General features: G+C 38.5%; 1 protein-coding gene across 1 annotated transcript in view; it reads left to right on the forward strand.

The window, feature by feature from the left end:
* The window catches only part of Ints7 (integrator complex subunit 7), a 63,627-nt gene extending 51,453 nt beyond the window's left edge, over positions 1-12,174 (forward strand). The window contains exons 14-20 of the mRNA XM_048356791.1: positions 1,026-1,220; positions 1,915-2,018; positions 2,925-2,993; positions 4,767-4,899; positions 8,811-8,909; positions 10,769-10,954; positions 11,651-12,174. Coding sequence (XP_048212748.1) covers positions 1,026-1,220; positions 1,915-2,018; positions 2,925-2,993; positions 4,767-4,899; positions 8,811-8,909; positions 10,769-10,954; positions 11,651-11,944 — 1,080 coding nt within the window. The 3' untranslated portion in view covers positions 11,945-12,174. The remainder of the gene's footprint in view (positions 1-1,025; positions 1,221-1,914; positions 2,019-2,924; positions 2,994-4,766; positions 4,900-8,810; positions 8,910-10,768; positions 10,955-11,650) is intronic.
* Positions 12,175-12,779: the final 605 nt, after the last annotated feature.

The raw sequence follows: 12,779 nt of genomic DNA on the forward strand, positions 1-12,779 counted from the left end.
TATTTCCAATAAACTTCCCAAAAAGGCCAGAAGTGTCACTGTGGCTCAAGTGGTAGAGTGCTCACCTTGAGCAAAAGAAGCTTAGGGAGAGTGCCCAGGCCCAGAGTTCAAGCCCAGGACCAGCATTAAAAAAAAAAAAAATAAAGGAGAGGGTGGGGAGAGAAAAGGGGGAGAGGGGGAGAAGGAAGGAAGAAAGGAAAATTTAAGATAGGTGAATTGGTGGGGTTCCAGTGACTCACACCTATAATCCTAACTATTTAGGAGGCTGAGACCTGAAGTTCAAAGCTAGTCTGAACAGAAAAGTCCATGAGACTTTTATCTCCAGTTAACCACCAAAAAGCCAGAAGTAGAGCTCTGACTCAAGTGGTAGAATGCCAGTCTTGAAGGAAAAAAACTAACAGACGTTTGATTGATTAAATTAATAAATTAAAACAGTTAAATTGGTTATCTTTAATATCTTAACATGTGCTGTTTCATATATAGATCATATATATATATCATTTATATATAGATGAAAACCACAAAGTAAATATATTGAGTATAGTTATTACCTTTATTATCTAAAGGCTCTTTGTACTTGGAGAGGCATATTGGACAAGCATACATTTTTACAAATAGTCTGTGCGGATTTAGTACAAATGTGAGATACTGTTGGGTTAGTTTTTTTTATTGTTCTTGTTTTGGTTTTTTCACTAGTATCAGGATTTGAAGTAAAAGCCTTGCTCTTGCTTAGCTTGCTTGATGGCTGGCCTTACCACTTGAGCCACACCTCCAACCCTATTTTTTGCTGATTATTTTGGAGATGAAGTCTCCTGGATTTTTCTACCTAGGCTGGCATCAACCTTCACATCTCTGCCTCCTGAGTAGCTAGGATTAAAAGTGTGATCCACTAGCATCTGGCTTCCTGTGAACCATAATTGGGTAAATACATAGATGCATACCCTCCAAATTTGAAAGGCATACTTTAATTCACACTATTTCATCATATCACCTAAACATATATATGTATATTTTTTTTATTCCAGGCTGCCAGTACACCACTGAATCCTTTAAGTTTTCAGTGTGAATTTGTGAAACTCAGGATAGATCTTCTCCAAGCCTTCTCTCAACTTATATGTACTTGTAATAGTCTCAAGACAAGCCCTCCACCTGCAATTGCCACAACAATTGCCATGACATTAGGAAATGACCTTCAGAGATGTGGTCGAATCTCCAATCAGGCACGTCTTAACTCTCTTTTCAGTGTAACTTTCATTTATACTCATGGGGCTTTTGAGGTTGTGAAATGGGAAATTCTGAAAAGTTAAAAATCAGTGGTTTGACTCAGACATGGTGTCAGATGTCTTAACTCTCCTGTCTTGCCAACTAAACTGATGTGTTTGGGGACAACAAAGTGACTGATGATGCCACAGTTTGTACTACATGTTATAGGAAGAGAATTGAATTACAATGAGGAAGTTTGGAGTGCTTATAACTGTTCTAGTGGAAGTTACAAATGTATTTTTATTTCTAAATATTGTGTATAAATTATCTTGTGAACATTTATTTATCGTTTCATTTGCTATCTTGAGTTTATGAAAATGAATAATGATATACAACTTTCTTTGAGTTTTTGTTGAAGATTTTTTTATATTGTTTTGTTTTGTTTTTAGGCCATTCCTGAGGGCTTGGGACTCAGGGCCTGAGCGCCGTCCCTGGCTTCTTTTTGCTCAAGGCTAGCACTCTACCTCTTGAGCCACAGCGCTTCTGGCCTTTTCTGTTTATGTGGTACTGAGGAATCGAACTTAGGGCTTCATGCATGCTAGGCAAGCACTCTACCGCTAAGCCACATTCTCAGCCCTGTTTTTATATTTTTTTATGTAGTGACAGTAACATGTTTGTTTATTATAGTTAATTTCTTTTCCTTCCTTATAGATGAAGCAGTCCATGGAAGAATTCCGAAGCCTTGCTTCAAGATACGGGGATCTTTATCAGGCATCTTTTGATGCTGATTCTGCAACTTTGAGGAATGTAGAATTGTATCCTAACTTGCCCCAGTATTTCTTGTTCTTGAGAACTGTTCTTTTAAATGTAGACCAACTCTTCAAAATCTATATTAGATAATTTTGAGATTTAGAATTACAGTGGTCCTTGACCTATCATGGGAGTTACGTTCCAGAGAACCCCACGGTAGGTGAAAATCGTGAAGTAGCGGCATTATTTAGTCATCCCTCGCTATATCATGGTTCACTTACTGCTACTTCACTTTTGTTTTACTAACTGAAACCTAATGAGAGCTTTGGACTCTCCACCTTACAAAATGCATATGTTGCCAGGCACCTATAATCCTAGCTACTCAGGATACCAAGATCTCAGGATCATGCTTTAAAGCCAGCCTGGGTAGGAAAGTCCCATGAGACTCTTTTATCTCCAGTTAACCACCAAAAAGCCAGAAGTGGGCCTGTTGCTTAAGTGGTAAGAAGAACAACCAGGTCCTGAGTTCAAGACCCAGTACACACACACACAAAATATATCCAGTTACACTCCAAAATAATATTAAGACAGTTCACAGATCCCTTGAGCCCCCGCTTAGGAACCACCAAGGTAAAGGCACCATAGCTAATAGGGTTTTTTTCTTTTTTAAAATTTTCCCAAGAAAACTTCTGTTGCTTTATTTGTTTCAATTCTTACAGACGAAAACAGTTTCTGTGAATAAATCTCACATCGAGCAGCCTTGGAAATATTCTTCCTGGAACAGAATTTGAGAGTCCCTAGGATAGGCAGTATATCTCACTTGAAAGGAAAAAACACAGCTCTACATCATTTGAGCTTGTAATATTATTATTACTTTCACTCCATTCAGTCTTCCTCTTGGCTCATTTAATACTCTGGTCATATATAAAGTGGATTTCTGTGCTTTCATGTCTAACTTAACATTAATTTAGGCAGCAGCAGAGCTGTTTGCTGATATCTCATGCAATAGAAGCCCTAATTTTGGATCCAGAATCAGCAAGGTAATTCCAATAATAGTTTGTATCATAAAAATATTTTCAAATGTGTTATTTTACCTAATTTTTACAAGTGTCTTAGAATATAAATTTTAAAAGAAAAAGCACAAAGGAAGTAGTCTTCTAACATTTGCCCAGGGTCACATAGTTAGGGGAAAATTTAAATTTCCTCACTCCAAATGATATAGGGAAACATTTTGCCTTCTATTTGCAAAGCACTGATTTGAAAAAATGTGAGTTAATATAACTAAGCTTGAACTTGTAATTTTTATTTGGTTTCCCAAACCAAAAGATAGTCTTCATTTTTCTTTATTAAAATTCATGTCCTCACTGGGTACCAATGGCTCACACCTGTAATCCTAACTACTCAGGAGGCTTAGATCTGAAGATCACAGTTCAAAGCCAGCCCGGTCAAGAAGTCTGTGACTCTTTTATTTCCAATTAACCGCTAGAAAACCAGAAGTGGTATTATGGCTCAAAATGGTAATCTTGAGCAGAAAAGCTCAGGGACAGCACTCAGGCCCTGAGTTTAAGCCCCACAACCAACCAAAAAAGAAAAAAATTATTTTCTTCTCCCCTAGTAACTATTAATTTTTCAAAGTAATTGTTTTTTGTAAAGAATATTGCATTATTTTCCTCACGAGAGTATTATATTTTGGAATATGCATTTCATCATTTATAATTTGAACCTCGTGAAGCCTCAGATTCCAAGATGAGCTTTCTCCAACAGATTATCATCAGTGAAACAAGTTAAATTTACGCAAAAGACTTGGCTCACCATTTCATGCCAGAACAAATTTGTCTCAGTGGAACTTACAGTAGAGCGTTTTGGAGAGCAGCAGATAGGAACATGAATTCCTTATCACGTACAAAGCCACATAGGCCTAGACTGCATGTAAGGAGTCATGCCAGAGTAATTGTGAAGATGAAAGAAATAATGTATATAAGGTTCCTAGTTGAAATGCTTTTCACGTAGTAGGCATTAAATATGTATAATATTAGTGTTAGGCTCAGCATATTTAAATTACATTGCACTTTCTTAACTGCCCTGCCCTCTTTATTAAATAGTTTTGCTGCCTTTAACTCACTTCAGAGATATTTTTAGAAGTTATGGGCTTGTCGTAGTAGAGGAAAAAAGAAGAAACCAAGGTGAAACTTTTCCTAGAATACTCCATTGTAGACCAGCTCTCTTTGCACATCCCTGTTTTTTCCGTGCTTTAGATTCATACCATTTCCCTGCCATTTCTATTCTATCATAATTCCCTGTCCATCATGCTTATTACCCAGTGATTTGTTCAAGATCATTCTGTTCTATGGCTTTCCTCAGTTCTCTTTATATTCTGGTCTGTTATTTATATGTCTCTGTTGATAACTTGGCACTTGTCTACCGACTTTATTGATTGTTATATTTACAAATATCTTTCTCACCACATGGCCGTGACACATTTACACTCTTTCCTAGCAACTGGAGTGGTTAAGATTTATATTATTTAAAGCATTTCTTTGTTTAAATTCCAGCTTGCCATTTACTGGTTATCTGAGCATAGGCAAGTTATTGTTACTGTTTTCTGTTTTGTTTTGGTGCCTTTACTGGGGCTTGAGCTCAGAGCCTCATGTTCTCACTTGGCTTTTTACGCTACCACTTGAGGCACATCCCCACTTCCAGAAGTAACTTCATTGTTTTTTAAAGTAATGTGAATATAGAATGTGCTTAACAACACATTTAGACCCTCAAGTTACTATTTTGCTTGCTTAATTGTTTACCAATCTTTGCTTCAGTTTCCAGGAATATGGATCTGCTGGAGCAGCCCAGGCTGATAGTGAATATGAGAGAAGAATGATGTCTGTATATAATCATGTCTTGGAGGAGGTGGAATCACTCAATCGGAAGTATACTCCTGTCTCTTATATGGCAAGTTGCATTCATTCTGTTGAGTGTTTGTTACTGTGACATGTTTTTTTTTCTGTTTTTTTTTTTGGCCAGTCCTGGGCCTTGAACTCAGGGCCTGAGCACTATCTCTGGCTTCTTTTTGCTCAAGGATAAGCACTCTGCCACTTAAACCACAGTGCCACTTCTGGCCATTTTCTCTATGTATGTGGTGCTGGGGAATTGAACCCAGGGCTCCAAGCACTCTTGCCACTAGGCCATATTCCCAGCTCTTGACATGTTTTGTTTTGTTTTAATAAATCTTTGATACTTACCAGATGAGCCCATCAAGTTAACCTATTCCTGTTGATTAATCTGCAGAACAGGGCTAATATAACACGTATACAATGTTACAACATAGCATTGTAAGGATTAACTGAGACTGTCTATGATACCACTTGGTAGATCTCTAATCGCTACAAAGCCACAGTAATATTTCAAATCTTCTCTACTCAAATGGAAGCAAGCTTTTTTTTTAAATAAAAGTACATCAAGCCTGGCACCAGTGGCTCTTCACTGGTCATCCTAGCTGTGTAGGAGTCTGAGATCAAGATCACAATGCTAGCCTCGTCCCGGCATTAAAATCCACAAGACTCAAGCTGGTATGATGTTGACTACTCATTCCTCGCTATATCAGGAAATGAAAAATAGTAGGGTTATAGTCCAGGTGTAAGCACTACTTAAAAAGGGCTACAGGCATGACAGTGGTAGAGAGACTGGGAGAAGTAGAGACGGGCAGGGGTGGGAGAGGAAGAAGAAAAGTCTGTTTTGTTTTCCTCTTCTAAAAGTACTCTAATCCCTTCTCAGCAGCCTCTCCTCCGGATATCATTCTGGAGGTTAGTTATATGCTGTATATGAGTTTGAGAGGATACAGAAATTCAGTCAGTAATAGCCATTCTTTAAACTTTGAGGCCTGAAGAGTTTCTCTTCTGCTTATATATTAGGTGTTCTTCTCTGAAGCTCTCTTGGCTTCTGCTCTTTTTTCTGTACTCTCATCCTTAGTCAAGTGTTTTAGAAGAAAGTAGAAAAGTTGTGCCCACCCTAAAGAGATAGATTAAATCTAGGGGTGAATATCCTCCTTGACATAATGCTTTTCATGTAAAAATTGTCAGCAGTAGTTGTTGAATTGATATAACTTTTTTGACATTGAGACTGGTTGCCGGGGGAGATTGTGAGATTTAAGTGCTACCCTGAGAAATTAAATAGATACTGAACAATAACCTCACTGAATGTAATGGAGAGAATGAGAAGTTTCTGTCCAGGAGGAAATATAGTAGAGAAAAAGAACACTGGCTCACACAGATCTACATTCAAATTTCCTCTTATTTTTTTTTTTTTAATTTTGAGGAAGGGGAAGGAGTAATGGGGTTTGAACTCAGGCTTCAAGGTTGTTGTTCTACCGCTTGAGCCACACCTCTACTACCTCTGATTTTTGTTGATTATTTTGTAGATGAAGTCTTAGGCTTTTCTGCCCTGGCTGACTTAGAACCTCAGTCCTCTAACCTGAATAGCTAGGATTATAGGTATGAACCACCAACACCCAGCTTAGGTTCAACTTCCTGCTCAGCCATGCAAATTCTGTGACTTTGGATAAATTACTTAACATCCTTTTATCTGAAATGGGAAAGTCTACCTCATAGGATTGTTAGGAAGTTTAGTGAAATCATTCTTAATGTCTAACAGTGCTTGATATGTAGGGAATAGTTAATAAATGTTAATTTTCTTCTTCCATTTTTCTAAATTGTATCTGATATTCTGAACCCCCAAATGTAGCTCAGACATTTATTGAGTCCTGGGAATTGAAAAATGATCTAGGGCTGGGGATATGGCCTAGTGGCAAGAGTGCTTGCCTTGTATACATGAGGCCCTGGGTTCGATTCCCAGCACCACATATACAGAAAACGGCCAGAAGTGGCGCTGTGGCTCAAGCGGCAGAGTGCTAGCCTTGAGCAAGAAGCAGCCAGGGACAGTGCTCAGGCCCTGAGTCCAAGGCCCAGGACTGGCAAAAACAAAAACAAAAACAAAAACAAAAAAAAGAAAAATGATCTAGACACAGACAACCTTTCCTCAAGTTTCCATAATCTTAAGAAGGAAACATTTGATAAGCAACCAGGGCAACACATGTACATTAGTAGAGTTTTTGTAAGAGGTAGCAATGTAACACGAAAGAGAAGATTGCTGGTTTAGTGTGTTTGAAGCCCTGGAAATAATTGATCACCAGCACTGCTGAGAGAGGCGGGGTGGGGAAGAGAGGTAGTAATTCATTCATGTCAGAGATTGGTTCCACCCGAGATATGATGAATCCTCCACAGCTTCTGGAATCCTTAGTTCAGGAGAATGTGTAGTGCTGCATTAGCAGTAAAGCTCACCTGCCTGAAACCAGTAACAAATGGATTTTTCTGTCTTTTTTCCATAATACCCAGCTTTTTAAAGCTATGTGCACAACATGAGCAACTAGATGGCACTCTACCCTGCCTGGAAGCATAGCTTAGGACAAACTGTACTGTCTAGTGGTTTTCAGTCTGTGGTGGTTCTGGGAATAGGAACAGGACATAGAGATTTGAGTAGACTAAGGAGAGCATAGTAGACCAACCAGGAATGGTGCTGGTTTGTCCCAAGTTACTAACATTTTGATGAGGCTTTAATTTATTTTTTTTAAGTTTGTCCATCATTGATGAAATAGAACATAATCACTGAAGAGTCAGGGAGCACAAGTTCTGTGCCCACCTTGTTACATTATCTAACTGTGTGATCTATGTCATTAGTAAATTGGAAGGTTAGCCTAGGTAAACTTTTTTTTTCATTTATTTATTTATTTTGAGACAGACTAAGCTCATCTTTCTGCTTCAGCCTCCTGAGTACTGTAATTACAGTCATGTACCACCACACCAGCTTTCTTTGGGCTCCTAAACTGTATGACCTCTTTCATTTAAGTTCAGTGTTTCTGTGCCTCTGTAGTTATGCTAGGATTTTCAAAACTCACTAAAATGTGTGAAATCAGTTTTAGGAATAAAGTACTTAATAAAAGTTTCAAAATTCCATAAAGGCATAATTATAAATTACAATTAAATATTTAACTTTAATCTGAATTGTAGTCAGTTTGTACCATTGCTTACTCTGGGCTTCATAGCTGTTAGGACAGAGATGCTATAACTTGTGGAGATAAGATGAAAAAATGAACTCCCTCAAAGCCAAGGCTCTGTATGGTTCCTTTACCATACTCTGTTTTACTCTGCTGTATGAATGATAGTTGTCCTACATTTTAGTATCTAAAATGATTCTATTATATATATATACATATATATGTATATATATGTATGTATATATATATATGCCTGGCCACTGGTGGCTCATGCCTGTAGTCCTAGCTACTCAGGAGGCTGAGATCTGAGGATTGTGGTTCGAAGCTAATCTGGGCAGGAAAGTTCATGAGACTCTAATCACTAGTTAGCCACCCAAAAAGCTAGAGTGGAGCTGTGGCTCAAGTGGTAGAATGTGATCTTTGAACACAAAACTTGAAGGACAGTGCCCAGGCTGAGTTCATGCCCCAGAACCATCACATAAGCATATACGCACATACACTCACACACATACCTAGTAGTCCTAAGCTCTACAGAAGCAAGAGGTTTGCCTAATCCTTGGCCTTAAGCAATGTGGATTTCTTCCCTTTTGTGATTTATTTCTTATTGAATATAGTTCAAGATAAGGCAATAACCTATAATTATACTCATTGCCACGAATGATTGAACTGATATACATCCTGAATGTTGTGACTGTTGCTTATTGATGTGAACTTTTATGATAATTTCTATGAGCATACACAATTTTAAATGCATTCCTGAACGTATGATTTGTTGATGAAGTTTGGAAACTGACTTTATTTTTATTCTCCCCAGCATACAGCATGCCTCTGCAACGCCATCATTGCTTTGCTGAAAGTACCCCTTTCATTTCAGAGATACTTTTTCCAGAAACTGCAGTCTACTAGCATTAAGGTAATACAGGAAGAATATTAAGGTTAACATAGGTTGGGGGTAAAGAAGACTATCTTTATTTATATAAGATATAGCTATACTTCAGCGTCTTAACTTGGGTTTTGACAAAATTTGTAAGCTTAGTTACATGCTTTTCCTCCCTTTAACAAATGATTTTGGCAAAGGGAATGGTATTTCAGAGCTAAACTCCCTTTTAAACTTTTGGTGCCAAATATATTGAGACATACATTTGAACAACTGCAATAGTTCATTGCCACTTAACCTCTAGGAGTCAGTTGATGATTGTATTGTAATCACCCAGAAGGATCTTGAACTGAGTCTGTCTGACCAGACTGTTCAGACCCCACTTAGACTGAAATAAATTCAATAAATAGTACCAGTCAAGCACTAGCCTTGAAGAGCTCAAGGACAGCTCCTAGGAAAAATTACCAGTCCTACCTTAAAGTCCTTTTGTCTTTGAGTGACAAGTTTTGGAAAACAGGCCAATACATAGTTACTATTTTGAAATCATTTAAACCATTCAAAATTCGAAAGTGCTCAGAGCATGGTGGTACATGTCTGTGATTAAAACTACTCAGAAGACAGAGGTAGGAAGATTGTGGTCAGAGACTATCACAATAACCTCTCTTTAAAAAAAACATTTATTTATTTATTTTTAAAGCAGAAGTCAGACACTGGTGGCTCTTGCTACTTAGGCTCAGAGTTGAGGATTGTAGTTTGAAGCCAGCTGGGGCAGGAAAGTCTATGAGACTCCCATCACCAGTTAACTATCAAAGAAGCTGGAAATGGAGCTATGGTTCAAGAGGTAGAGCACTAGACATCAGCAGAAAAAGCTCAAGGACAGCACCTAGGCCCTAAGTTCAAACCCCATTAATAGCACCATTGGGGGGAAAAAAAATCCAGAAGGGCTGAAAGATAAAGCCCAAATACCAGAATAATTGAGAGCAAAATACCTCAAAAAAAAATTCAAAAGCTGCTTTTGAATCTTAGAATGGAACTGTTGAGAAAGGAGTAGATTTTCACTTCTGAGAGATTTTCTGAATTATCTGTCACTTGCTGTCTTCAGTGAACTTTTGCCTTCATTTATTTTTGATTACAAAAAACATAATTCCATTTCAGAATGACTTAAATAATCAGGAAACCTAGTTATTTAGACAAGAATTCCTCCTAAAGTAAATTGACTGTAGGGTTGATTAGTTCAGTGGCTCAACAATATTATCTGTAACTCAATTTTTTTCATCATCTTTTCATTTGGCAAGACTTGAGCTTTCTACAATTAAAGTATATTTGGGACTTTAAATATTTTGTTTTTAAATTTAATTTTTTTAAATAAAAACTGTTGTATTTGTTTAGCATACAGAAGGCCTTAGGTTCAATCCCCCCAGTGCCACTAATCAAAACACACCGAGACAGTACTCTGTGGAAATTAACATTTTTATATCATGACTTCATTATGCAAGTAATCCTAGCATTAAAGATAATTTAATTTTGAATTTAGTTTATTTTAAACTATCTAAGAGCAAAGAGCAGCTAGACATGAAAATGTCAGTACGTTTCCTACAAAAAGGAATTCACTGTCAAAGGAAAGTCCTGCCACAAGCCCTAACAGGACTACTCTTAGCTAGCTAGTCACTAATCCTGTTACCCTTGAACAAAACTGAAGTCTGGAATAAAAAGCTCTGTGGTCTTTAAAAGGGATAAAAGGCATAAGGAAGCTTGACTTTGAAGGTCTTTCTACCTGGTTATCCCAGCATGGGAATAGTGGGGTGCTTAGGCCAGTGTGTTAGTCTGTTCCCAGTGGTTAGAAGAAGGAAGCTTGCTCTTGGTTATTGGCCATTTATTTAATGTTTACCTTGCAGCTTGCACTGTCTCCATCCCCTCGGAATCCTGCAGAGCCCATTGCTGTACAGAATAACCAGCAGCTGGCGCTAAAGGTAGAGGGAGTGGTTCAACATGGATCTAAGCCAGGACTCTTCCGCAAAATTCAGTCTGTCTGTCTGAATGTTTCTTCGACACTACAGAGTAAATCGGGACAAGACTACAAGGTAATATTGAAAACAGGCAGAATTGTGATGCAAATTTTACCAAGCTTAATTTGTCAGTGTTCTTTTGTGAATAAGCAGGTGGTAGGTTTACCTCCAGAGGGATCACATGAACATAAAAGCAGATAGTGGGGTTTGAGGAGACAGTTACCTTTCCTCTGCTGAGACAAAGAATCTAGACAGAGATCTGAGAGATCCAGTTATGATCTTAATTACTTTTAGAGCTATAGAAGCACCTAACTAAGGTGCCTAACTTAGTATTATGTTCTCTTTTAGTCTCTTAGATTTCAGACTCCCTGAAATGGGTGGTTATTTATGTCTTAGGTTGGTTGGTTTTAGACTATGTCTCTACAGAATAAAAATGGGGATTGGGATATGGGGTAGAGAGAACATGGAGTGGGTTGAAAGGCTCTGGGAGCTTATTCTGATTAAGGAGAGTTCAGATGCAGTGTTGAATGGGTTAGCCTGAGTTAGCCCACCTGAGTGCACATTCCTGCTCCGCTTTCTTATCACCTTGTACAACTTACTTAACCTCTCTGTCTTGGCCTCCTCATCTGAACAGCAAGGGTGATTGATAATAGTACCTTGTATCTTAGTTGTTTGCAAGGACTGAACCAGGTACCTAGAACAGGCCTTGACTCTTAGGAGGCTCTGAATAAATGTAGCTACTGTTGTTAATTTAACATTCTTTCATTGCAGATACCCATTGACAATATGACCAATGAGATGGAACAGAAGGTTGAGCCTCATAATGATTACTTCAGTACCCAGTTTCTGTTGAACTTTGCTATCCTTGGGACACACAACATCACAGTGGAATCCTCAGTGAAAGATGCCAATGGCATCGTGTGGAAGACGGGCCCCAGAACTACCATATTTGTCAAATCTCTGGAAGACCCTTACTCCCAGCAGATTCGCCTACAGCAGCAGCAAGCCCAGCAGCCCTTGCAGCAGCAGCAGCAGCAGCAGCGCAACGCCTACACGCGGTTCTAACCATGCCGTGAGCACACGGCAGACTTTCAAGGGACTAGTCAAATTGACAGAAGGGTTTGCTTTTTCACATCAAGTCTGAAAGTTATAATGTGAAGTCCACTTACTCATTGATTCCTGCGATGTAACATTCTAGGGGGAAAAAATGCTCCTTAAAAATTTATTTTGAGAAATAATTGGCTTCCTAGCCCAAAAAGATTTTATTTTCTTGTTTCCTTCTAAAGGAAATCCTTTATTTCATATTTAACATTTTCCTTTTATTGCTATTCTTTCGTTTGTTTGGCGGGGGTGGGGGGGTGCTGGTGGTGGTTTCTGAGCTTGTTCTTCTCACTTCAAGAATGGTCACATATTGGGGTGATTGAATTTGTAAATTTGACTGCCTCTCTATCAGAATACAAGGCTTGCTGCTTGACACCAACCTAGAATCCTGAGCTAGGCATTGGGAAGTGTGGCCAGTCCGTGCAGAGTCTGTGTGTGGTAGCAGTCATGCCCTAGACAGGCTCCGGTGCATACCCACAACACCCTGCCTTCCGCAGCCTGAGGCCTGCAGTCCAGAGGACCGAAACATGCTGCTGCACTGTGTAACCACCTACCTGTCTCTTCCTTACTAAAGCAGTCTTAATTTATTTACCTTTGGTATTTAATAGACTCAAAGAGCAGCTAGCAATTATGTAGGAAAATTGCAAATTAATTTGCTGTATTTCCTGATATGTATGTGGTTGGTATAGACCTTTTCCATTGTTTCTACAAATGGAAAAAAAATTTACTCTTGTTTTAAGTTAAAAGGAACAAATCTTTTCTAGTTTTTACTTGACAAGGTATGTGATGCTAGTTGTGG

The sequence above is a fragment of the Perognathus longimembris genome, chromosome 11, assembly GCF_023159225.1.
Source record: "Perognathus longimembris pacificus isolate PPM17 chromosome 11, ASM2315922v1, whole genome shotgun sequence".
In the NCBI taxonomy this organism is placed as follows: Eukaryota; Metazoa; Chordata; class Mammalia; order Rodentia; family Heteromyidae; genus Perognathus; species Perognathus longimembris.